Source organism: Podarcis erhardii (genome assembly GCF_964252035.2).
Source record: "Podarcis erhardii genome assembly, chromosome: 12".
In the NCBI taxonomy this organism is placed as follows: domain Eukaryota; kingdom Metazoa; phylum Chordata; class Lepidosauria; order Squamata; family Lacertidae; genus Podarcis; species Podarcis erhardii.
The window spans coordinates 23,706,804-23,730,685 of NC_138513.1; the positions used below are offsets into that span (position 1 = coordinate 23,706,804).

Sequence of the window (23,882 nt, forward strand, 5' to 3'; positions counted from 1 at the left end):
AAGCTGCCCAAATGACAAGGGAAGACTCCATCAAAACTCATGAAAGGAGGCACTGTCTTAATATCTCCAAACGTTGCTCACAATGCCTCTCTGCAGTGAACCTTAACTCTTGATAGTTGTAGAAAATAGCCACAGTGACTTCAGAAAGGCCAGCAATGAAGACAACTCACTAGTAGATGCAATCAAAATAAATAAATATTTTTTAAAATTGTCCAGTAGCATCTTGGAGAACTAAGTTTGGGGTATAAGCTTTCATGTGCATGCACACTTCATCAGTATCTGAAGAAGTGTGCATGCACACGAAAGCTTATACCCAGAACAAACTTAGTTGGCCTCTAAGGTGCTACTGGAGAATTAAAAATTTATTTATTTATTTATTTATTTCGATTGCATCAGACCAACATGGCTACCTACCTGAATAGTAGAAGCAGTAATTGGAAGACAACATTTTTAGCCTGTTATAGAATATATTATCCTTCTAGCAATGCACTTGGACACTGGGGAAAAAGCTATTTAAACAGAACAAGTTAAGATAAGTTGATCGTCATGCAAAAACCATACTAGTAGGGTGGGAGGTTTGTTGTAGATATGGCCACATTTTCAGGGATAGTGGAGTAGGGAATTTTTTAGCCCGTGGGCAGCATTCCCTAAAGAGCAACCTTCCAGTGGTTATATGCCAATGGTGAGCAAGGCCAGAAGCAAGAAAGTGGATAGGGGTAGTGGCAAAAACCCAGGTGGGGCCAGTGGCAAAAAGTGATCAGTGCAACCGATGTGCAATTCTACCTCGGTACAGTAGGCGACGTTCCAGCCATTCAAATGCCAGAGGTGTCTGCATGTGCTGAACCCACTTCTCCGTACAGGCATGCAAGCAGCTGGACCACAGTTCAAGGACATATCACACATGGCAAAAGCGCTTGAGGAGCCTGCCAAAGGGAGAAGCAGCTAGGGGTGAAAGGGGCTTGGCTGGACGGACACATTTGGTCCATGGGCTTGAGGTTCCTGACCCCTGCCGTAGGGTGATAGGCAACCCAGTAGCTTCGAGGTTGTCTTTCAGAGACTGCTGTGATTGCAGTTTTCATAGGATGCATTTGGCTGAGATCAGCACAACCCAAAAACGTTTGAAAAGTTGTTTATTTACTTTATTAAGAAACCTAATTGACTTGATCTATACAGTTGAGCAATTTATTTGGCAGCCAACTTTTAAGTTAAAAATCAGCCTTTGCGATAAGAGTAGAACATACTGCAATATCCCTGCATTATACCCCTTGCATAAAGTTGATTGCATAGGTGACAGCTTGTTCTAGGCTCTCTGCCAGGTTATTGCCAGGCTACTGCTAATAAGGTGAGGAAGAACTTCTCCTTCTCACCTGCAAAAGGAAAGGAGAAAGGAAAACCCAACAGACTTCTACCCTTCGAAAGACATTACCCAGCTTCTGCTGCTGCTGTTTGATGACACAGATGATATCTGATGAGCAAACTGCCAGTGGGACAAACACTTTCTGTACTTGTGAACTGTGATGTGAGAGAAAGCTGTGATTTGGGGCTGAAAAGGTGGTGCTTGGGCAAGAACCCAAGAACAGAGATACAGTCAGACCACTGGGCCCATCTAGATCAGTAGTGTCTACACTGAATGGCAGCAGCTCACCAGCATTTCAGAACTGGGAAATCTCCCATGCTTACCTGGAGATGCCAGCAATCAAACCTGGGTCATTTCGGGTGCAAAGTGTGTTCCTCTCTCTGAGCTCACCTGCTTCTTCTCTCCAAATATATAGAAGAGGTTTGGGGACATTATCCCACAGCAGGGCAGGGCAGTGACATGGTGCTCTTTTCAGAAAAAGAGAGGTTTGGTCATACCCTAACGCAGCTATGTGTCATCTGTGTAGGAATGCAGATTTCCACTTGCATATTCCTAGCCAGATGAGGAATAAATGCTGCTCTGCACATGGTTCCTCTCCTGGGTGCAGCTGTTGGGGAGGCACATGGAATTCTTGTTTTAAAATGCAGACAGTGCACCTATCAGATGTTCAGAAAGAGGAGTGGGGAATGGATTTAGACCCATCTCCACTTCCTTTGGGGCAGCTGATAGGTGCAATTATTGCTCTTTTTAAAAGAGAGGGAGAGAGCGAGAGCTCTGAATCTATAGACGGAGTGGAATCAGATCCATCCCTCTTCAGGTCACGTTTGAAGCAGGCATTAAATGTGCCTCTTCCTAGGAATGACAGAAAGGCATAATTGCTAAGTATAAAGATTTCCTTAACAGTGGAAAAGGTGATACAGGAAGAGGAGCAACTCGGAATGCATGAGGTCTCAAATGTCCTTGGGAAGCTTTTAGATGAAAGCAAAATCCTCTAGAAGCAGCAGGATCAATTAGTCATTAAGGATTACCTTTGATTCCCCCCACCCCACCACCAAATGACTCACTCCCACCAATAAAGTCATCAATGGTCATCCAGAAAAATCGCAAATTAGCATCCGTTTCTTTATGGATGCAGGCATTACTTGAGGTTCTCTGTTAAATTACACTGTCAAAAGAAGTCAACATAATCTTCCAGTCTTGCTGCTTTCCTTTTAAAAAACATATTTTTTCCTTGTGTTACCTCCTTCTTGAAGTGGGTGGTGGGTGAGGAAGGTCAGGAACATTCTTGTCAACTTTTATTGCAAAGTGTTTTGAAGTTAGCCATTTGAGAACTGCATCTGGTAGGAAGCTTGGCTCAGATTAAGGCTGACCTTTTCCGCTGTGATGAGCAAACCAGGATGAGCAAACTACAGTTCACAGCGAAGAGCTCTGTGAAACACGGTGCCGATAAGCAGCTGATTGTCGTACACGTTTGCAACTGAGCACCCCTGGATTATTGACCCGTCGTCGACATACACTTGGGTGACTACAGGCTTCTCAGAAAGGATGCCCTGGATACGTAGGACCTGAAAAATTGTGAAGAATAACATCAGCTAGTCTGACACATGCTATAAAATCTGTGCTAATGAGTCATGAGGCTGCCTTCTGTCACTACATCAAAAATTCCACATTAACACAAGTTTGGTCTGAAAACTGTTCAAAATAAGTTTAAAGAACTAAAAAGGTCCTCCTGTCAAATTTAAAGCAGAATCTTCTTGCTAAGGATGAATACCATCTCATTCCAGAGTGGCTTACTGTCCCCCACCCCCACTGATGTTGGACTTCATCTCCAAACCAGCACAGCCAATGGTCAGGGATGACTAGAGTAGCCTGACAACATCTACAGGGACAAAGTCAATCACCCATGCTCTCATTTATGCTGGCTGAAAAGCTTCCACACATTTTATCACACAACTTGCCAAAATAGTTCCTACTAACCTCTGAACCAGGAAGGTTTTCTGGATCATGGGAAATGAGTTTCATGCCATTGGGATGGCATCCCAGCCAAAGGTCTCCAGTGGAAGGATCGACCGATATGTTGTCAACAAGAGTGTTGACTGGCAATATCTGAAGCACACAGATGAAGCCACACAATGTGTAAGTAAAGCTTACAGCTGACATATGCAATGTTGAAAATACATTCTTTTACCCATAGCTAGCATTGTTTGCCTGACAACACACTTAAAAAAATTATTTTTATTTATACATTTTAAAATGTACATCTCGCTTTTCACCATGCTTTTTCACCATGTCTCGAAGTGGCTTACAACAATAAGGTACGCAATATGCAAAATTTAAAACATAAATTAAATCTCCAAAATTTAAAACAGGAGGAGGAGGAGTATAACACATGAGAAGCATCCAGGTTGCAAAGGCTTCACTAAAGATAACAAACAGATGAGTATGCATGCACACACATTCTAAACATAAAATAATATCAATGGGTGTGTGTGGAGAACAGCCTAAAATCTGTGGTTTGTTTCAGATATTCAGCATACCTGCATTAGTCTCATTTCTAAACTGGCCATGGCTTACCTTCAGTGGAGTTAAACTCAAATTCTCATGCTTTTCGAAGATGTGAATGCTTAGACCGAACACGTCAGCAACATAGACATACCTTGAAATTAAATTAAACAGGTGAAAGTCTCTTTCATGAATGCCTTTTTAGCTACAGGTAAGAAAATAACTTTGGCTTGGAACACAATGAAATATTTCATGAATGCATTCATAAGAGGAGCTCAAAACAGACTGCCCTGGTGATTTACAGTGCCAAGTTTTTTTTTAGGTGGGGGAATATACTAATTTGTGTAGTCCTCCTTCCTTCCTCTGGGAAATTCCTAAAATAGCAATAAGTTTACTTATGGCAGGGGTGGGAAATCTGTGGCCTTCCAGATGCTGATGAACTACTCCCAGCTTCTACCATCCCTGAACATTGTCCATGTTGGCTGGGCTGGTGGAAGTCCAACAACATCTGGAAGGCCACAGATTCTCTACCCTTGCCTTGTGGTAACTGATCCTAGAGATTCACCCCTAGGATGAGGGAGGCAAGCACAGGCAACAGCGCGGACTGCTCCAGTTGGACTGTCCCTTCCCTGATTCAATTTTACATGCTATATAATCTGTCTTAGTACTTTAAGGTTGCAAACCGCTTTGGGTGTCTTGGCAGAAAGGCGGTATATAAATGCAATGGATAACTAAATAAATGGGATGTTACCTATGTATTCCTCGAAACAGCAAGGAAACCAAAGATCCTGAAGAACCACCAGACGGTTCTCCAAAAAGAGGAGGCATGCATTCATCCTTGCTAACCCATCTCAATTGGAGAGCATGCTCTCAAACAACGGTATTCTGGATTGGAACAGTATTGTGGGCTCATGCACTCTGCATGCCTCCTCTTTTTGGAGGGGGGGGATGATGGTTTGCTGTTATATCTAAACTATGGTTTGCACAAACAAACCATTCAGATGCAACACCATTTGATTTGATGAGAGAGGGAAGGAGGAGGGGCTGTTCTGGTGCAAGGCTAGTTCATGCAAACAGGGAAATGTGCACTTAGTACATTTGGGGGGGAGGGACTCCACTATCAATTATATAAGAAATAGTTATTTTATTTCTCTAACCTAAATAGAAGTATGTGAGTGGGGTGGGGAGAAGAGTCCTTATCATTCACACATTGCTCACACATTGATTTAGCACATTTAAAAGTTAATCCATCACTTCATTTTCACGTTAAGGTTGATGTCAAGTATGACATTAGCACTTTAGTTATTACATTTCAGGAAAACAAACACCACATTAGTTTAGCAAGCAGGGCTAGCAACTAAAAAACAGTCGTGTGCCCATCAGATTTCTTTTTTAAAAGGAAGCATCTGTTTGGAAAAGAAGCAGAAAGTGTCATTACTTTAATGTCAACAAGAACCAACCCACACTCTGCTGATTGACGCTGTTCTAAAAACAGCTCTGGAAAACGCAATGTGCTTGGACAAATGGAGGATGTTATGTACTAACCTTGGATCCTAGAACAATAGGCAAGTAGGATCCTAGAATGCAACAACTGATTGGCTTGCAGGAGAAGACCAATCAGGCTCCAGGAAGAAGTTAATCAGCCTATTAAGCTGGTAGGATCCTATAATGCAACAACTGATTGGCCTGCAGGAAAGACCAATCAGGCTCCAGGGGGGAAGCAGAATCAGTCAATCAGATGGGACTCATTGTGTAAACAATGTATATAAAAGCCTGAGGTTTGGGGGGCAATTCAATCACTGTTTTACAAGCTGCAATAAAGAGCATGAAATCACTACAGGACTGAGTATATTTCAGAGGACCACTGTAGGGACTGCCACCCACCCAACTCTGTGAGAGTCACATAGGCATTTCTTGGATTTTCTGCTTGGAGCTCAAGTGAAAAAGCTTTCCATGCAGCAGTGGTGGGGAACTTTTGGATCTCCAGATGTGCTGGGCTGCATCTCTCATCCCTGACTGTTATCCATGCCAGTGGGGAGGACGGGGGTGCAGTTCAACAATATCCAGAAGGCCTAAGGTTAGCCACACTTGTAAAAGATTATCAAGGGGTGTCCTGCCTTCCTCAAGCTTCTTCACTGGCCTGGGTTCAACTAACTGGTCCCACCAGCAGAAGCCCACACAAGGATTTCAGCTCTCCTCCCCCTCCTTTCCCACTGACTCTGGGGTGTGTGTGACAGGAGGACAGCCTGTCAGCTGGGGCAGGAGAGGGCAAATCGCTCTGTCAGTGCAAAGCAGTGGAAAATTTGCTTAGCTGTATGTTGAATTCCTCCCTTAGTTGGTACAGGAGAAGATTTGTTTCCAGGGGGGAGAGGAGGAAAACCCTCCAAATAACTCAAGTGAGTAAAGAAGGGTTACTATCCACTGGCTGGGACCCAAAGCTAGTACAAACATAGACCCAGATAAGTCGATTTAAATATTAACAGTGAAATGGTATCGTGCAATGTAGACACTCAGATGAATTACAGCTTAAACCAAGAGACAATGAGTTGTACCTTCTGTTTGTTCACTTTATTGCCAAGATAAAAGTTATCAGAAATATCAGGGCAGGATGAGGACCCCCTTGCTGCTGTTTACATTTATTACCCATTACTGCTCTTTCTTTAGTTGTTGTAATGTATGTGGGGGGTTTTAAAACTGTGCTTAAATCTGAACTCTTTCCTGTATTTATGTTAGCCTCTTTGAAGACTGCATTGACCAAAGGAGAGCAATATTTTAAAACAAAAACAAAAACAAATACCTTTACGGCGTATAAGCCACGTCACCTGCAAGATACCTACTTCCCGTCAGGTGAAATGTTAATGCCATTGGCAGAGTAAAATCCTGACGCCACTTCTTTAACTTCTTTCGGACTGTAGTAGACAACATTTGTCCAGGTAAGGCCTAGGAATGTTTCCAAGTAGATCAAGATGAGCTCTGTGAAATAGTGGTCATTGGTGGCATAGAAACTGTCAGGACCCAGAGCCACAATATCATTCACACTAGGACAAAAAAAGGAGAAGAGTAAATAAAAATACGGTTGTCACCTAAGCTGCTATGTAGAGACATAGCAAGTTGTATACTAGACATGGGAAGGTTTACAGGCAGGCAGGCTTATTCAGTTTTCCACCTGTCTTCCCTAACTTGTTGTCCTCGTGATGTTCTTGGAACAAAACTCCTATCATCCTTGCTGGCTGGGGCTGATGGGAGTCAGAATCCAGAACATCTGGAAGGCACAAGTCTGCGTATGAGCATTCACAATTCCATACCATACCATCATGCAAGCCAAGAGTGATCTCAGTTCCCTTGAGTGCCAGACCTTATTCAGACAAAATGGTACCATCCACACACAGGAGGGAGGTATCAGCCAACACAGGGTGCAGGAGGGCAGGCAGTGGGGAACCTGAAGCTTGCAGTATAAACAAAACTCTGCAGTAAAACCCTTTCAGTATAAACAAAACTCTGCAGTAAAACCCTTAATCAGGACTGAACATGCCCAGCGAGCGTGGAATGCTGACCAACTGAAAACCGAGGGCAAAATGGAACCCTGGGCAGAATCCCTGCATGGCGCAACATTTAATTTCAGGTCCAGCTTGCAAGTAATAAGTAGCTGTTCTGCATATTGCACAGAGTGCTTGGCATAAATTAAAACTGGCTCTTCAAATTCAAAGGAGACAGAATTGTTTTAGATATTATATACCTTGGCAGAAGCTCGTGTTTGATCGTTTTCAAGTGCACCAGAGAATTGTCGTCCTCCACGAATTTAAATAGCTCTACCGTTGACTTCTGATGTGGGTGATTTACGACGAAGAGGTACACAGTGTCATCTAGGGAAAGGCAAAAACTGAATGAGTCTGACAAAACAAGCAATGAAGTATGAGTGAACTTATGGAGAACGTATATGGGGAAATGAAGCAGCTCTCAGCAGCTGCCCCGTCTAGGGAACTCCCTTTGGAGAGGAAGGAATGGCTACAGATGTGAAACAATAAACAGAATAAATACTGTTTTATCAGCCTTCCTTATGGGCAAATCTACTTACCATCATCAATATATAAGCTGATCCCATGAGGGTTAAAGGATGCCAGATCAAACCCCCGGCTGATTCTCAGCTCAACAGGTCGAGGATTGTCTTCTTTTAGATCCATAAGAAGTATTTCTCCTCTTTTATTAGGGGCAAGCGATACTATTCCGGGGTATTTCAAACCCTTTGCAAACAAAGAAAGCAGGCCTTTTGTCACATGAAGGGTTAGGAAGATCTCAGAGAGATGTTTTCATAACTCATCTGTTTTCCTTGGATATTCACTGAAATGCTAAGTTGTGGTCCTCCAAATGTTGCTGAACCACAACTGTCATCATCCCTAACCATGGGCTGCACTGGCTGGGTTTGATGGGAGCTCCTGTCCAGCAACAGCCAGGCAGCCACAGGTTAGCCATTGCTGCTTTAAAATAGCTATGTAAAGGTAAAGCGACCCCTGACCATTAGGTCCAGTCATGACCGACTCTAGGGTTGCGGCACTCATCTCGCTTTATTGGCTGAGGGAGCTGGCGTACAGCTTCCGGGTCATGTGGCCAGCATGACTAAGCCGCTTCTGACAAACCAGAGCAGCACACAGAAACGCAGTTTACCTTCCCGCCGGAGTGGTACCTATTTATCTACTTGCACTTTGACGTACTTACGAACTGCTAGGTGTGCAGGAGCAGGGACCAAGCAATGGGATTTAGCATTGGCCATCAAGGGGATTCGAACCGCCAACCTTCTGATCAGCAAGTCTTAGGCTCTGTGGTTTAACCCCCACATCCCAAAATAGCTATGTAGTCCAGGTTTATTAGGGCTTCCCCTAAATTCCACCAATAGATGGATTACATTATCCCTCAGTGCCTTACTGTGTGGTCAGTAGAGAAACCATGCAGCCCTGCTGCACCAGTCCACTTGGGAGAAGGCTTTGTTTTATTTATTTATTTTACACTACTAAGTGGCTTTTAGCCTCTTAGCATGCTGGGGTGGTGGGGGAAGGCTAGTAATGGTGACCTAATCTTCAAGCCCACCCTTGCACCCTTTAACCATCAGTCTCTAATGAGCACCCCTGCATTCTGCCCAGTTACGCACAGCGTGAAAGGCATTCTGTTGAAAACAAGGGTTGTGTTTGTGTGGGAATAGATCTGGCCTGCAATTTTCAAGTATTCCTTCGGTGCATTGCAAACACAAGCCCAGCCTTCCCTGAAAGACAACCCTGCTGGGATAACTTACAGAACTAATGAAAGCCAGGCCATTAGGAAGTATGTCGATATCTTCCGAGCCAGTTTCTGCAAAGAAAAAAAAGAAGAAAGATCTTACTCAGACACATCCATACAATGCAGTAGAGTACAAGGTTGCTTCTTTTAAAGTACTGGGACATAGACTGCATTATTCTGAGTCACTGCACCTTACACGTGTGTAAGAAACACGCACCATGGAAGCAATGAGAGAACAGCCCCACTGAACTGTTACTCAGAACCTCACACCAAGGAGAGACAGGAATTCAGAGGCAACAAGCTGGGCCAATGCTAAATTCTCTTTTATCTGCGGCTGGAAGCTGCAAAAGGCTCTGGTTGCTATGGTGATCTTTGCCCATCCACAAAAAGCAAATGCAATGGAGAGGAATGGCTGAGAGGCTAGCTAACCTCCAGCTGGGAAATGTGCCAGGGGGAGGACGTGTTGCGTAGGCCAAGGCTCTTGTGAAGATCTCGGGGCTTGGCTCTATCTGCTGACATGTTTGCTCTGCATTGGCATTAGGAGCACACAAGTTGTCACAGCTCTTATCGTGCACAGGTTGAACTCTCTCGCTGGCACACAATGCCAGCGTGCTCAGAATATCACCCTCCAGCAATGCTGACTCAGCACCCTCAGTAGGCTCCCTGAACTTAGATGAGGCACACACTGATAATCCCCTTAGGCAACATCTGACTTTCTTGTCAAGAGTTGAAAGAACAGGCAGCAGGCCCTCTGCTAATCTCAGGGCCCTGGCAAACACTCAGCCCTGCTACACCCTGCAAACAGCCTGCTTTCTGAAATAAGGGGTGTGGGAAGTCTGGTATTATTCAATAGAGAAGGCATTATTATTGTGGTTTTGCCAGAACAAAAAATAGTGAAACACCTAAATATCAGTCCATACAGAGCAAACCACAGTGCTAAAATAAAATAAAATAAAATAAATAGTTCTTTTACTGCCAAGAATGACTAGTTATATAAGAATTTGAACTTGTAAGGGACTCACGCTAGGTGTAGCTCACCTTGGTACCAGAACCTGTAATGATTGGAATGTCAAAACTAGGACTTGGGAGGCCCAGGCTAAACTCTCTGGGTTATCTTCAGCCAGTCACTGTCTGTCAGGCCAAACTACCTCACAGGGTTGTTGTAAAGATTAAAAAAAGGAAGGGGGAAGGAAGTGTGCATGCCATAATGATCTCCTTGGAGGAAAACATGGGTTAAAAAACATAACCAAACAATTAATATTTTGTGGCAAACACAGCTGCTGTATGTAGATTGGTGTTTCCTCAGCAAACATGGAAAGTGGAGGAAACATGCATTCAGAAGTGGAGGAATCTCCAGAGACAGGGTCCTCAGGCATGTGCATAAGGGGGTGTATCTGTGGCAATACCAATGTACACACAAAAACTATGTTTGCTGCATAGAGTGTGCAGCTGGCCTCAGCCGCTAAGGAAGAATGCATTGCTCAATCCTTACCTTAGGTCAAGCTTGCAACAACTGCACCAAATGTTTGAGCCTCTGTACAAGAACTACAGCTTAGAGCAGGCTTCCCTAACATGGTGCCCTCCAGATGTTTTGAACTACCATTCTTACCCACCCCAGGCAGCATGGCTAATAGTTGGGGGTGACATGAGTTGTAGTCCAAAACATCTGGAAGGTGTTGAGGGAATGACGATTTAGAGAGGAGTCCCATCCCCAATACAGTATACTTTCGGCATATGCCAACTCTCATCATTTGATTACATTATTGATGTGAGACAGGAACAACTTCAGCTGTCATTTCAACATTTCTTGAGTCAATTGTGTCCCCGACAGCCTCCAGAATCCATCCCTGTCTAAGGCATGTTGCCAGCAGATCCAAGAGGATTACAGAGGGCCAATTCAAGAGTATTGGTTCAAATTGGTACTCTGGTGGTTTTAAGAAAGGGTAAGCATTTACAGAGTACTAGTTCCCCCTGGATTTCAAGTGTGCGACCAAGTCAATAAAAACAAAATATCATAGGAAGCGGCCTAGTCAAGACTGTGTATCGTCTACACCAGAGGTGGCTGATTTGTGCCAAGGTTGCTGGATTACAACTTCCATCAGCCTCAGTCAGCATCCCATTCAGGGATGCTTTTTCAGAGTCTCCTGTAGAAGGGCTTCACACTTCCTATTAAACTGGAAATATCAGGTATCAACCCTGGGCTGCTTGGCATGCCAGCTGAATGAATGGGTCTTTACCACAAATGCCCACCTGTTAGGGTTTTAAGTCTTGTTTTAAATGTGTCTTTTGCTTTGTGCCTTTAACGGCTTTTAATTATCGTAAATTGCCTTGAGACGGTGTTTTAGAAGGCAATTAATAAATCAACAATAATAGTAATTGTCAGGGTTTTAGGGAGAGAGGAGACAGAGAGCGAGGGCGAGGAGGAAGAGGACGACAACGAGCCGAGGTTGTCCCAAAGTCCGTCTAGCGAATCAGAGGATTCCCAGAAGGGAGCCCCCCTGGTCAGGCCAAGGGGCAATAGAGAGGGAATCAGTCAGAGAGAGGGGAACGAAGAGGGAATCCCCAGTGGGAGTGGCAAAGCGGGACCAGCTCCCCCGTCGGAACGGAGTGGAGGGGGGGAAGTTGCCAGTGTGTCAGAAAGAGCAGGACAGGAAGGAGGAAGGGGGAGGAGTTCGGAGCAAGACGTCCTGCCTGAAAGGGAGGAGTGTAGTACCGAGAGCAGCGTAACTGTAGAAAGGAAGGTCAGAGGCAACGTACGCGCGCCAAGTTCAAATATAGAGGCGCGCGGAAATGAGGAGAGCTCTGAGGAGGAGCCTGGTGCCAAAGCACGAAGGAGGGGGGAGCAGGCGGGAGAAGACTCAGCCTCTGGGGAGTCCCGGAAAGAGGGAAGACAGGGGGGCAGGAAGACCCTGCGGAAAAGGAAAGAGAGGAAAAGGTGGAGCAGTACAAGCCTCTTAAATTGGTGCAGGGGAGGGACGGACTCAGAGGGGACTTCTAACATCTAAGGGTAACAGATGCGGAGCCACGGAGTTTGGATGTAATGACGACAATGATCTTCAATAAAACCTTTTGTATATAGCTTGGACTGGACTTTGGTCTCCAAAATGGATCTCACGTCTTCCAAGCATTTATGCATCACGTGCTAGCGGGACTTCTCTACAAGAAATGTGTGTGTTTCCTCGACGACATCCTGATCTTTTCGGAAACGGAGGAGGCCCATGAGAAGGACGTAAAGGAAGTCCTGCAGAGACTACGGGAGAACAAGCTCTACGCCAAGTTAGAGAAGTGCCAGTTTGATGTGACGGACGTGGATTTCCTAGGCTACAAGCTGTCCGACAAGGGGCTGGCCATGGACAGCGCCAAGGTCCGCGCGGTGTTGGACTGGAAGAGCCCTCGCAATCGGAAGGAAGTCCAAAGATTCATCGGCTTCGCCAACTTCTACCGCAAATTCATCAGAGGTTTTGCAAAGGAGACGGCAGCGATCACGGACACTCTCAGTTCCAAGAAAAAGAGGTTCGTGTGGACGGAACAGGCGGAGCGCTCTTTTCAGAAGCTTAAAAGCCTTTTCGCCTCCAAGGAGCAGCTGCTGCACGTGAATCCAGGCAAGCCCATACGACTAGAGACCGACGCGTCAGACAGAGCGGTTGGAGCCGTACTCCTGCAAGAAGATCCACATGGAAACTGGAGACCCGGTGCCTTTTACTCCAGAAAGCTCAGCAAAGCGGAGCAAAACTACACCATATGGGACAGGGAGCTGTTAGCCATTCACGCAGCTTTCAAAGCGTGGCGACACTTCCTCATAGGAGCCAAGCACACAGTACAGGTCCGCACGGATCACAAGAACCTAGAGTATTGGCGCACGGCGAAGCTCCAAAGCCAGAGGCACATGCGCTGGGCGGAATTCTTCGCGGATTTCGACTTTCGGATAGAGTACGTCCCAGGAGATTCCAACGTTATAGCCGATGCGCTATCCAGGAAACCGCAATATCTCGATGAAGCGGCGCCTGTAGAAGCCAAGCACATTTTCGCACCGCAGGCGTGGTCGTGCGCTGCCGCCACAGTAGATCTGGACGCGGTGCGACGCGCGTTGCAAGTGGATCAGTTCGCACAGTCCAAGATGGAGGAATTGCGCAGAGGTGTGCAGAGTGGCGAAGAGTTCCAACTACGCGACGGGCTGCTAACTCGCAAAGGTGCCCTCTACGTGCCAAGCGACGAGCTTCGCGCAAAGGTTCTGCAGCAGTTGCACGACGCCCCCAGTGCGGGCCACTTCGGTAAGGAGAAGACAATAGAACTGGTGGCAAGAGACTTTTGGTGGCCCCGGATGCGTGGAGAGGTAGCGGATTACGTCGCCAGGTGTGACACTTGTCAGAGGTTCAAGCCAGTACACCAGAAGCCAGCGGGGCTGTTGGAACCGCTGGAAACGCCACAGCAACCGTGGGAGAGGGTAGCTCTGGACTTCGTTACTGACCTGCCCAGCTCCAGGGGGAAGACGGCGGTACTGGTGGTTGTGGACCTGTTCACCAAGATGGCGCACTTCATTCCATGCGCAAAGGTGGCGACGGCGGAACAGACTGCCAAACTCTTCATCGATCACGTGTTCAAGGTGCATGGGCTGCCGCAGTCCATCCTGTCCGACAGGGGGCGCCAGTTTGTTTCCAATTTTTGGCAGAAGCTTTTAGGTATCCTGAACGTCAAAATCAACCTCACGTCGGCGAGACACCCACAAACCAACGGCCAAGCTGAGAGGGTCAACGCGATCATGCAGCAGTACCTGAGATGTTACGCCAACCAGCGACCAGCAGTTTGGGTGGACTACCTGCCGATGGCAGAGTTTGCCTATAACAACACGAAGCACGCGTCCACGGGGGTGACGCCGTTTTTCGCGAACAATGGTCGTCACCCCAGAACCTTCCCGGGGTTCGTGGCACCGGGAGAGGGGGTGCCGCAAGGAGCCGACCAGTTTGCAGCGGAGCTGCAGGAGGTGCACGAAGAGTTGCGGAGACATTTAGAGCTGGCCAAGCAAGCATATAAGGTGCAGGCTGACAAAAACAGGAGAGAGGGAGAGGAGATCCAGGTGGGGGACTGGGTGTGGTTAGCGGCCCAAGCGATGCCAGCCAAGTCGTTGGCCAAGAAGAAGCTGGGGCACAGGCAGTTAGGGCCGTACCAGGTGGAGGCTAAAATCAACCCTGTAGCCTTTCGACTAGCCCTCCCCGAAGGTTCCAGAGTGCACCCGGTCTTTCATAGATCGGTGCTCACTCCCTACAAGGCACCGCACAGGTTTCAGGAGTCTGACACAGTCACGCAACAACACACTAAGTCACAGGAGAGGGAGAGGGCGCCTAGGGCCGAACCACTCAACGAGGTCACAGAGATCCTGGACTCGAGATGGGGGCAAGAGGGAGTAGAATATTTTCTAGTCAGAGAGGGTGCCCCAGTCAGTGCCAATGGTTGGGTGCCGGGCTACGCCTTAGACGAACCTCTTTTAAAAGACGAGTTCCATGCCCTTTTCCCTCATAGACCCATGCCAGCCGAGTACTTTGATGACTGGCTCTTTACGCCCACATGTTCAGGCAGCACTTTCCACGGCTTTTCTTCAGCTGAAGAAAGGTCGCCGGACTCCAACTCGCCCAGGGGATCGTGTTCGGGGGTGGACACAGAACCCTCTTATTGGTGGGACGAGCAACCAGAGGAGGACTGGCGCAGGAAATGGCTGACGGGACCTTGGCAGGCAGCACCGGACCAGGTACCAATGGAGGAGGGAGAAGAGAACACCTTGGGTCAAGAACCCGAATTCGAACACTCGTACAACGAACTGCAAACAGAGGAGATGGAGGTGCAGAATCTGTATCCTGCGTCCGCCTCCGAAGAGCGGCAGCTTCCACAACCTGCACCCGATGAGTGGAAGGGGGGAAGGGGGGGCTTCGAGGGGGGGATGGATGTCAGGGTTTTAGGGAGAGAGGAGACAGAGAGCGAGGGCGAGGAGGAAGAGGACGACAACGAGCCGAGGTTGTCCCAAAGTCCGTCTAGCGAATCAGAGGATTCCCAGAAGGGAGCCCCCCTGGTCAGGCCAAGGGGCAATAGAGAGGGAATCAGTCAGAGAGAGGGGAACGAAGAGGGAATCCCCAGTGGGAGTGGCAAAGCGGGACCAGCTCCCCCGTCGGAACGGAGTGGAGGGGGGGAAGTTGCCAGTGTGTCAGAAAGAGCAGGACAGGAAGGAGGAAGGGGGAGGAGTTCGGAGCAAGACGTCCTGCCTGAAAGGGAGGAGTGTAGTACCGAGAGCAGCGTAACTGTAGAAAGGAAGGTCAGAGGCAACGTACGCGCGCCAAGTTCAAATATAGAGGCGCGCGGAAATGAGGAGAGCTCTGAGGAGGAGCCTGGTGCCAAAGCACGAAGGAGGGGGGAGCAGGCGGGAGAAGACTCAGCCTCTGGGGAGTCCCGGAAAGAGGGAAGACAGGGGGGCAGGAAGACCCTGCGGAAAAGGAAAGAGAGGAAAAGGTGGAGCAGTACAAGCCTCTTAAATTGGTGCAGGGGAGGGACGGACTCAGAGGGGACTTCTAACATCTAAGGGTAACAGATGCGGAGCCACGGAGTTTGGATGTAATGACGACAATGATCTTCAATAAAACCTTTTGTATATAGCTTGGACTGGACTTTGGTCTCTTGTGAGCTGGGACCCAGGGTGGCTCTGACAGTAATAATGCAAAGAATGCCCTCCACTAATTGAGCTAACTGGTGGGATGCAGCCTGACCCAAGGTGGGATGCAATAGGAGCACGACTATCATGCATGCAAATATATGGTAAGAAAAATAGGAAATAGGTCCCCAAATGGATCTTGGAACTAAACGTGGCTCCTGAGTCTGAGAAGGCTGAAGATACCCAATTTAGTTTTCACAACCAGCCTGCAGACCCAATCTCTGTTCTTTTCTGCACAATTCCATATAAATACTATTTACGTAACAATAATACTAATGAAGCACCTCTAAAAACAAAACCAAGTACAAAAATTGAGACGATGTAAATCCCTCTGGAAAGAGGGCTTATATAAATAGGCATAGAAAGGATGGAGAAAAGAGAATTCGGAGGGAATAAATGCAAATAAAAGCATGCGGGAGACCTACCAATTCCTTTTATAAGGTGGCAGTTTGGAAGCCGCTTCGGTTTATATTCTCGCGAGGCACACAATCTATGTCTGGAGGAGAAAGCAAATATAAACATAGACTTAAAATAGGAAATATGGAAGAGCAAAAGCAGAGCCCTACCAAATCTGCCCCATCTAGTCCAGCATCCTGCTGGCCACAGTGACCCCTCAGATGCCTCCAGGAAGCCCACTCACAGAACTGCTCCCCAGAACTGCTCCCCAGAACTGGTACCTTGGGCTCAGACTGGTCAACTATTCACATTTAAAGGCATTGTGCCCTTCTCCCCAAAGGGCTTTGGTGCATGCATTTCTTCCTATAGCCTTTCTGATGGGTTCATTACCAAATTCTACCTCCATTCAGATGACACTTATACCTCCTTTGGCTGGAATGGAATGCTCCCTACTTCCAGCGAGCTTCCCTCCCACCGGCCCAGTCAGTATAAACTGGATATAAATTGCATGATTAATCCAGAAATGCCTTGAGTCTTACAGAGCAGTCCTATACATGTCTACTCAAAATTATGTCCCGTTGAGTTCAACAAGGTTTGTTCTCGGCTAAGTGGGTAGAGGACTGAAGGCTTAGATCAGGGGTCAGCAACCTTTTCCAGCTGTGGACCAGTCCAGCGTCCCTCAGACCATGTGGTGGGCCGGACTATATTGGGGAGGGGGGAATGAACAAATTCCTATGCCCCACAAATAACCCAGAGATGCATTTAAAATAAAAGGACACATTCTACTCATGTAAAAACACCAGGCAGGCCCCACAAATAATCCAGAGATGCATTTTAAATAATAGGACACATTCTACTCATGTAAAAAGACACTGATTCCCGGAACATCTGTGGGCCAGACTGAGAAGGCGATTGGGCTGCATCTGGCCCCCGGGCCTTAGGTTGCCTACCCTTGGCTTAGATACTAAGCCATCACCAGGGTGTATGTGTGTGAGAGTGTGTGTGTGTGTGCAGTGCATCTCACAGAAGAGTGCTTCAGGGAAAGGACTGCTCTTTAATGAGGGCAGGACAGTCAGAACTGCAACTGATACTGGCTTTAGCTTTAATAATTTGTTTCGGAGCTTGTTTTTCCCCTCCCTTCTCCCTCCCATTCCTTCTTTCTTCCATGTGTCAAGTCTTTTTAAGACTATGGGCCTGAGGGCAGGGACTGTCTTACCAAAAAAAACAACAAACACCAAAAACAGTTCTAAGCCCCGAGTGTCTTTTTCATCCAGCACTTCCAAAACCAAGAACTATCGTGCCCCTCGATTTCATGACTTTATGAGTTGCCATTGTTTTAAGGAGACCCAGATGTTTTCTGTTGCAGAGGCTAGAACTGCCTTTTTGAAGCCAATGAGGAACCGTTTCAGGGGGGAATCGTTTTAGGACATGTCAGTACACCACACACCCGTGTCTGCCTTTATCTTTCCCGAAGGTTTGTAGCATGGTGAGCAGAAGATTGCAAGATATGGTGCTAAGCTCAGCCCCCAGCAGCAGTAGCAAAGAAAACACCCCTGTTCTTATGGTGTCACAGTGTTCCCCAACGCCCACTGCTGAACAGGCAACACCATCAGTATTGACTTAATAGTGCCTTTGAGAACATGATTTGGAAGCTAGGAAAACTTGGGAAAGGTAGGAGGAATCAGCCACACCCTGCTTAGCTTTATTGCATGTTGTGCCATCCAATGCATGTATTAAAGGACCTTTGAAAAGGCTTTCAACCAGACTTCCTCAACCTCGGCCCTCCAGATGTTTTGAGACTACAATTCCCATCATCCCTGACCACTGGGCCTGCTAGCAAGGGATCCTGGGAGTTGTAGGCCAAAAACATCTGGAGGGCTGAGGTTGTGGAAGCCTGCTTTAAACTAAAGGACCATCTCACTTGGTAGCAGTCATGTAGGGCAGAGTGTTTTCCATACCTCCCCACTCCGAATATTTTCAGCTTCATAAGTTCATTTGTAGCAATGAATGGGCGTCAACTGCAAATTGTGAAAGTTTCCACACACAAAAATAGCTTTGTCTACTAAACAAACAAAAGTAAAACAAGAAAGCTAAATAGGGCAAGCTGATGCACACTGAAATTTTACTCTCTTCGAATTAACATAATTAAAAGATTGCCAGCAATGGCAGTGATTATATGACTTTCCTTCTATTGCAGAACAAATTTCTGCTTGGGTGGTGAATCACATTCAGGTTAGTCAGTTCATATAGTTCACAGACTGCCTCAGGTGCACACCATACATTTAAAGCATATTAAAAGCACACACACACCCCTGAAGATTCCTGGGAACTGTAGTTTATCCCTCACAAAGCTGCACTTCCCAGCACCCTTGCCAAACTACAGTTCCCAGGATACTTTGGGGCAGGGGGAAATGTGCTTTAAATGCATGTTGTGTACAAAATCTCATTGAAGATCTCTTGGGAAATGGAAAGCCACAGTTAATTGGCATTTTTATGCCAATGCACAAGAAAGAGCGTTGGCACTTTGGACTGCATTCATTGCCTAGGTCCAACTGCAGCTTTTGGTCTCCACAATTTTAGATTCAGGTAGGTAGCCATATTGGTCTGACACAGTCGAAATAAATTACAAAATTATTTGTCCAGTAGCACCTTAGAGACCAACTTAGTTTGTTCTGAGTATAAGCTTTCTACCCAGAACAAACTTAGTTGGTCTCTAAGGTGCCTCCGGACAAATAATTTTTTTATTTAATTTATTTGGTCTCCACAGTTTGAGTGGTAGCAACCAGCAGAGATAATTCAGGTATGAGCAATGCAAATGGTGACAATCCAACCCATGATTGTTTCAGTGTAACCCTGTGGACACAGTAGAACGCTAAAGCACATTGGAAGCTCATTTTTTCCCTCAGATAATTTTGGGCACTGTAGTTTACCCATCACAAAGTTAGAATTACCGGTACCAGGAACCCTTAACAAACTACAATGCCCAGATTTTTTTGAAGGAAATAATGTGCTCCAAATGTGCTTTAAATGAAGAGACATCAACCCTGTGAGACATGTTAGATTGAGGTGGCTGATCCTAGTGAGCTTTGTGGCTCAAGCAGTTGGAACATACTACATTGAAAGACTTGGGAAATGTTTGTTTTGGACAATCAATGGTTTAAAGGGAAAACTTCTCAAATATTTAAAGAGATTGCCCAAGGGCAGACTGGACAAGGCATTATCAGATCACCTAAAGGACAGGCAAAATACGGTGGGCTCAGGTTACAACAATGACTGCTTAGGGTAAAACCCAAGAGGAAAGATCTCCTACCTCACTGCAATGAATGGAAGCTACACAAGGGTAGTCCTGCACAGCTTGCTTTCATTTCAGTGGGGCTTGCACAAGAGATCTTCCCAGTCAACTGTGCTCTTGCAATGGCTGTCTGGGGGAAAAAAACCTCCTGGTTCAGTTCAATTAGGCAATGGAGGACTCTGTGGAATTTCCCCCCTAGAAGTTTCAAGAAGGAATTGGATGGACAGCTGTCAGATATGGTTTAAATCAGTGGTGGCTAGCCATTTCTGGCCTGAGGTCTGCAGTTACCGGTACCTACTGCCAGCTCCCCAAGGGGTCAGAACAGAAGCGGGCAGGTCCTCCCCACAATCTCTTTCTCTCACCCACCAAGCGACACAACCTGCTTCCATGCAGATTAGCTGAGGAGAACTATGCTCCCTCACACAGGAGTCCCTGATGATGTCTCAATAAATATTTCACAGAAAATATTTCCAGGGATTCTTAACATTGCTATCTGCTGGAAGGACCACGTTAATAGAATACAACAGACGAAACCATGGCTGCCCATGCTCTATTGCACAGCAGTCTCTAGATAACAGTTGCTATCCCTTTGCCTCGCCCGAATTCTTTTTCTTTTCTTTTTTACAACTTCAATATCTACCTCCACTTTACTGCTGTGTTAGCAAGATTGCAACATAGCAGGCTTGCACTGCAAAGCCCTCTTGTCGCAGTGTAAATAATCTGAAATGAGTATACAGTACATTTCCATGGCACTTTAACCAGAGATTGAATGTACATTTACTTGGAAGTAAACATGGATGTCATCTCTTCGTTCTTCACCCTAGTAAGGAATGTTTGAATCCTAACCATTTAAAAAATCTTTTGTATTGCAGCAACGCTTTTCAACTCCCCATGAACACCCCATTATATTTATTGTGTTTTGATACGGTTCATTCTCGCTACGAAGGATTTTGCACAACTGGTTTTGTTTCCTCTGAACACACACCGGGAGTTACTTCTTGCATAAGTGCTCTCATCAGTAACACAAATATGCAGTCTTGGCTTAATATCTTCCCGCTGGAGTGGGAAGCCTGTGTGATCCCTCTACAGTTTGCAACAGAATAACGGGGCCTCAGTATCACTGATGTGCAGCTATTTGAATTATGCTGCTTCCAGCTGTGACAACAGTACACTTACCCACCACTGCTGAGCAATGAGAAGCTTCAGATTCCTCATTCAAACCCAAATTGTGTAGCATATAAAACTGTTATCTGAAGGCGGGGGTGGGAGGGTGGGGGCAGGTAGCTGGTCATGTGAAAAAGAAAACTGCTTGTTGCTGTCCGTTTACAAAAGTAAAATATGATGCCACTATTATCTCCTTAACTGCAGTTTCCCCTGGCTATGTTTGTTTATTATGCCCTCTCATAATTTTCCACCACGTGTAATCCTGCGAGATAGCTAGTTAGCAACCCAAACATACATGCAAGTGTAATGAATGAACTAAAAGGAATAGGACCCATTTTAAGGCAAGCATTTTAAGTTTGGGGGTGTTTGGCTGCCTTATTCCACACATTTGCAACCAAGAGGTCTTAACAAGTAATTCTCTGCAGAGAACTATGGCAAGCATTATTGCAGGTTATGCTCCCTGGTCAAACTGGAAATGAAGGTTGCCATTGGCTGTTGACAAGAGTGCATTAACACTGAGAGGTTGGTTTGCGAACCAAAGAGCATTCATGCCAGATCACCAGGGGTATCACAGAGCAAAGCGTCTGCAGATCAAGAAACAGGGACAAAAATTAAAAACAAATAAACGGATATCCCTCTTCTTCCCCTCCACACACCCCCCCCCTCACCAAGCCCAGAGGACCACAAACCTCTTCCTTCCAATTAACTATCCAATTAGCAGAGTGCTTACTTATAAACCAAAATAGATGCCGGCTTCATAATTAGTTTATATTACATTTATGCACCATTCAGAAGGGTAACATTTAACAACCTTTGTCCTTCAGCCAGAACAGAGAGTCTTATTACTCCAAACACAAGACAAAGTACATAAGTAACTGCAACTCAGCCCTGCAAAGTAATATGAAATATGAAACTAGTGATTTTTTTGCCCAGGCACTCCCACTTCCAGTGCAGGAATCCAGTTAAAGGAAAACTGCATGAGAAAGTAACCCACAGGAACAAGGAAGGCCTGCCATTTCCTTCTGTATGCCCCTTTTGCTCTTAAAAACCAGACTTCCCTCCTATTAGCCCACCCCAGCTTTATGTACAACTGAGGCAGCCATATCCACACCATACATTTAAAGCACTCTTCCCAAATAATACTGGGAATAGTAGTTTGCTAAGGGTGCTGACTGCACAGAGCAATTCCCAACAACGAACTACAGCTCCCATGGTTCACCATGCCTGTAAAATTGTATAATAACACTTTTTAATGCTTGGTGCAGTCTCAAGACTTACAGTGTGTGTGTTTGTGTATTCTCATCCATTTAAAGCACTCTTAAAGCACACTCCATCTTGGCTGTGAGTCCTGAAGACCTGTTCCCTACCTTGCTGGCCAATTTCCAACTGGCCTGACTGACTCCAGCTGCAAAAGCTGAACAAACTCTTGTGCTGGGGGGTTGTTGCTGGTTTTATCCATGTCTTTATTTTAAATCTTGGGATTTATATGGAAATAGTTGTGCATTTTTTAATCTTTTATTTGTTGTTCATGACTACCTTTGTTATGTTATAGTTATGTATTTTTCAGGCTGTAAGCCGCCTTCAGGATGGTTTAAACTGCGGGAAGGCATCATACAAATAAAATTAAGTATGCATATATAAACTCAAGATTTGCTGCACTCATACACACGTTGAGCAGAAGATGCAAACAAGTACATTTGCAACAGCCTTGGCTCATTGGGGGCCACAAATGGGTTTAGTTTTCTCGCTACCTCTACCTCAACTGTGTAATGACTTTTGCCAAGAGTAGCAGCAAAGCTTAGTCAGTGCAGAACTTGACATTGTTGCAGCAAAGACACTTTCCCAAACCTCATGAATGTAGAGTAGCTTCTTGTGTGTTGCAAGGGGGGCGGGGAGTGCTTAACCCTCTCCACTAAACTGAATTTTAGGTGGGTTGCTGTCAGTTCTCTCCAGCAGATAGGAAGAGGCCATTTCCCTACCAGCTGGGTTTACTTTCAAATTCTGGAGCCCAAGGGGAGGAAGTGAGAAGAAGAACCTGTTAAAATTGGGGAAACTGGCAGATAATGAGTTAAGCATCCCCTCCCCCCCCCACTTCCATTCTTTGGGAAACAAAGAGCGCCTCAGTGCCTCCTTCTGCCCACAGCAGGGATGAGATGCAAGCAAGCAGCAGCCGACCCGCTATTTTAGGAGGGGCAGAAGACATTGAGATGACATTATATATCTTGCCCGGAGAATCTAGGCGCCAGGGCTAAACAAAGGGTCAAGGCTTCCAGCCGAAACCCCCCCCCCCCCCACTTTCTAACCTAATTTAGCGGAGGAAACTTTCCCAGGGCCCAACAAGGCAGTTCGTCCTGAACTCTTCTCTTTAAAACAAGAGAAGAGGAAAGCAACGAGCTCCCTCAGTTTTGCATCCCGTCTTTGGAACCGATTTCTTTTTCTTTTTAACGCCCGGATCAGACGGCCCCAAAATGTACGCTTTTGCTGCTGCGTTTTCTTCTAAACGCGCAGCAGAGGAGGCTGCGGAGTCCCAGGCACTTGCAGCGCGATCCTCTGGCTCCGAACTCCGAAGAAAGCCCCGCGGAGATCAGCGGGGCTCTGACGGCCAGGGAGCAGCTTTCGGCGGCGATCCTGCTGCTGCTGCTGCTGCCGCCCACGTTTTCCCTGGGGGTAAAGCGCGCCACTGAACGCGCAGGATGGTACCGTGAGCAAGCAAGCGAGCGAGGGGACGAAAGAGAACCGAACCGAACGGCACATCCCCACCCCAAAGCGCACAGTCGGATCTAAGGCCTGCCTGCGCCGCCTTTTGCGCCTCGCTCGCTCGCTCCCTCCCTCCAGCCCCGCAAGAGGGTTAAAGGCAACCGGGGCAGCCCGATCCTATGCAGAGTGAACCTCCATCTGAAGGCGATGAACTCCCGGAGCGAGTCCCCCACCCGGGGATTACTTCGCCAGTAAACAAGCCGAGCGCGGCGCCGAGGGAGCAGCTTACCGAAATCCCAGCAGCCTTTCTCCGATCAAGGCGCCCAGAACCCCGACGAGGGCGAGCGCCAGCAGCTTCCCCATGGCTCAGCCCCCGACGGTCCGGAGGCGACTGGCAGCCGGCAAGTTCAACAGGAAGCTTCCCTCCCCCCCGCCCGCCTCGGGTTAAGCCGCGGACTCGGCAGCGCCTCCCACCCGCGCGAAACCGCCCCGCCGAGCCGAGAGCGGGGCCG

At 46.8% G+C, this 23,882-nt stretch overlaps 1 protein-coding gene across 1 annotated transcript; it reads right to left on the reverse strand.

The window, feature by feature from the left end:
* Positions 1-1,113: 1,113 nt before the first annotated feature.
* Positions 1,114-23,849, reverse strand: LOC309325637 (serum paraoxonase/arylesterase 2-like). The gene is made up of 9 exons (XM_081833821.1): positions 23,660-23,849; positions 16,247-16,317; positions 9,144-9,199; positions 7,935-8,100; positions 7,596-7,722; positions 6,697-6,897; positions 3,932-4,013; positions 3,335-3,463; positions 1,114-2,922 (listed from the first exon to the last, which is right to left on the reverse strand). The coding sequence occupies exons 1-9, from the start codon at positions 23,731-23,733 to the stop codon at positions 2,764-2,766; spliced, it is 1,065 nt and encodes a 354-aa protein (XP_081689947.1). The 5' UTR covers positions 23,734-23,849; the 3' UTR covers positions 1,114-2,763.
* Between the last annotated feature and the right edge of the window lie 33 nt (positions 23,850-23,882).

What these genes read in the sequence shown, in the direction of transcription:
- LOC309325637 (XM_081833821.1), bottom strand. Translation starts at nt 23,733, where the DNA reads ATGGGGAAGCTGCTGGCGCTCGCCCTCGTCGGGGTTCTGGGCGCCTTG. An exon ending in GAAAGGCTGCTGGGATTTCG is followed by an intron (nt 16,318 to 23,659) that starts GTAAGCTGCTCC and finishes TTTCTCCTCCAG; the next exon opens with ACATAGATTGTGTGCCTCGC. An exon ending in AAACACGAGCTTCTGCCAAG is followed by an intron (nt 6,898 to 7,595) that starts GTATATAATATC and finishes TTTTTGTCCTAG; the next exon opens with TGTGAATGATATTGTGGCTC.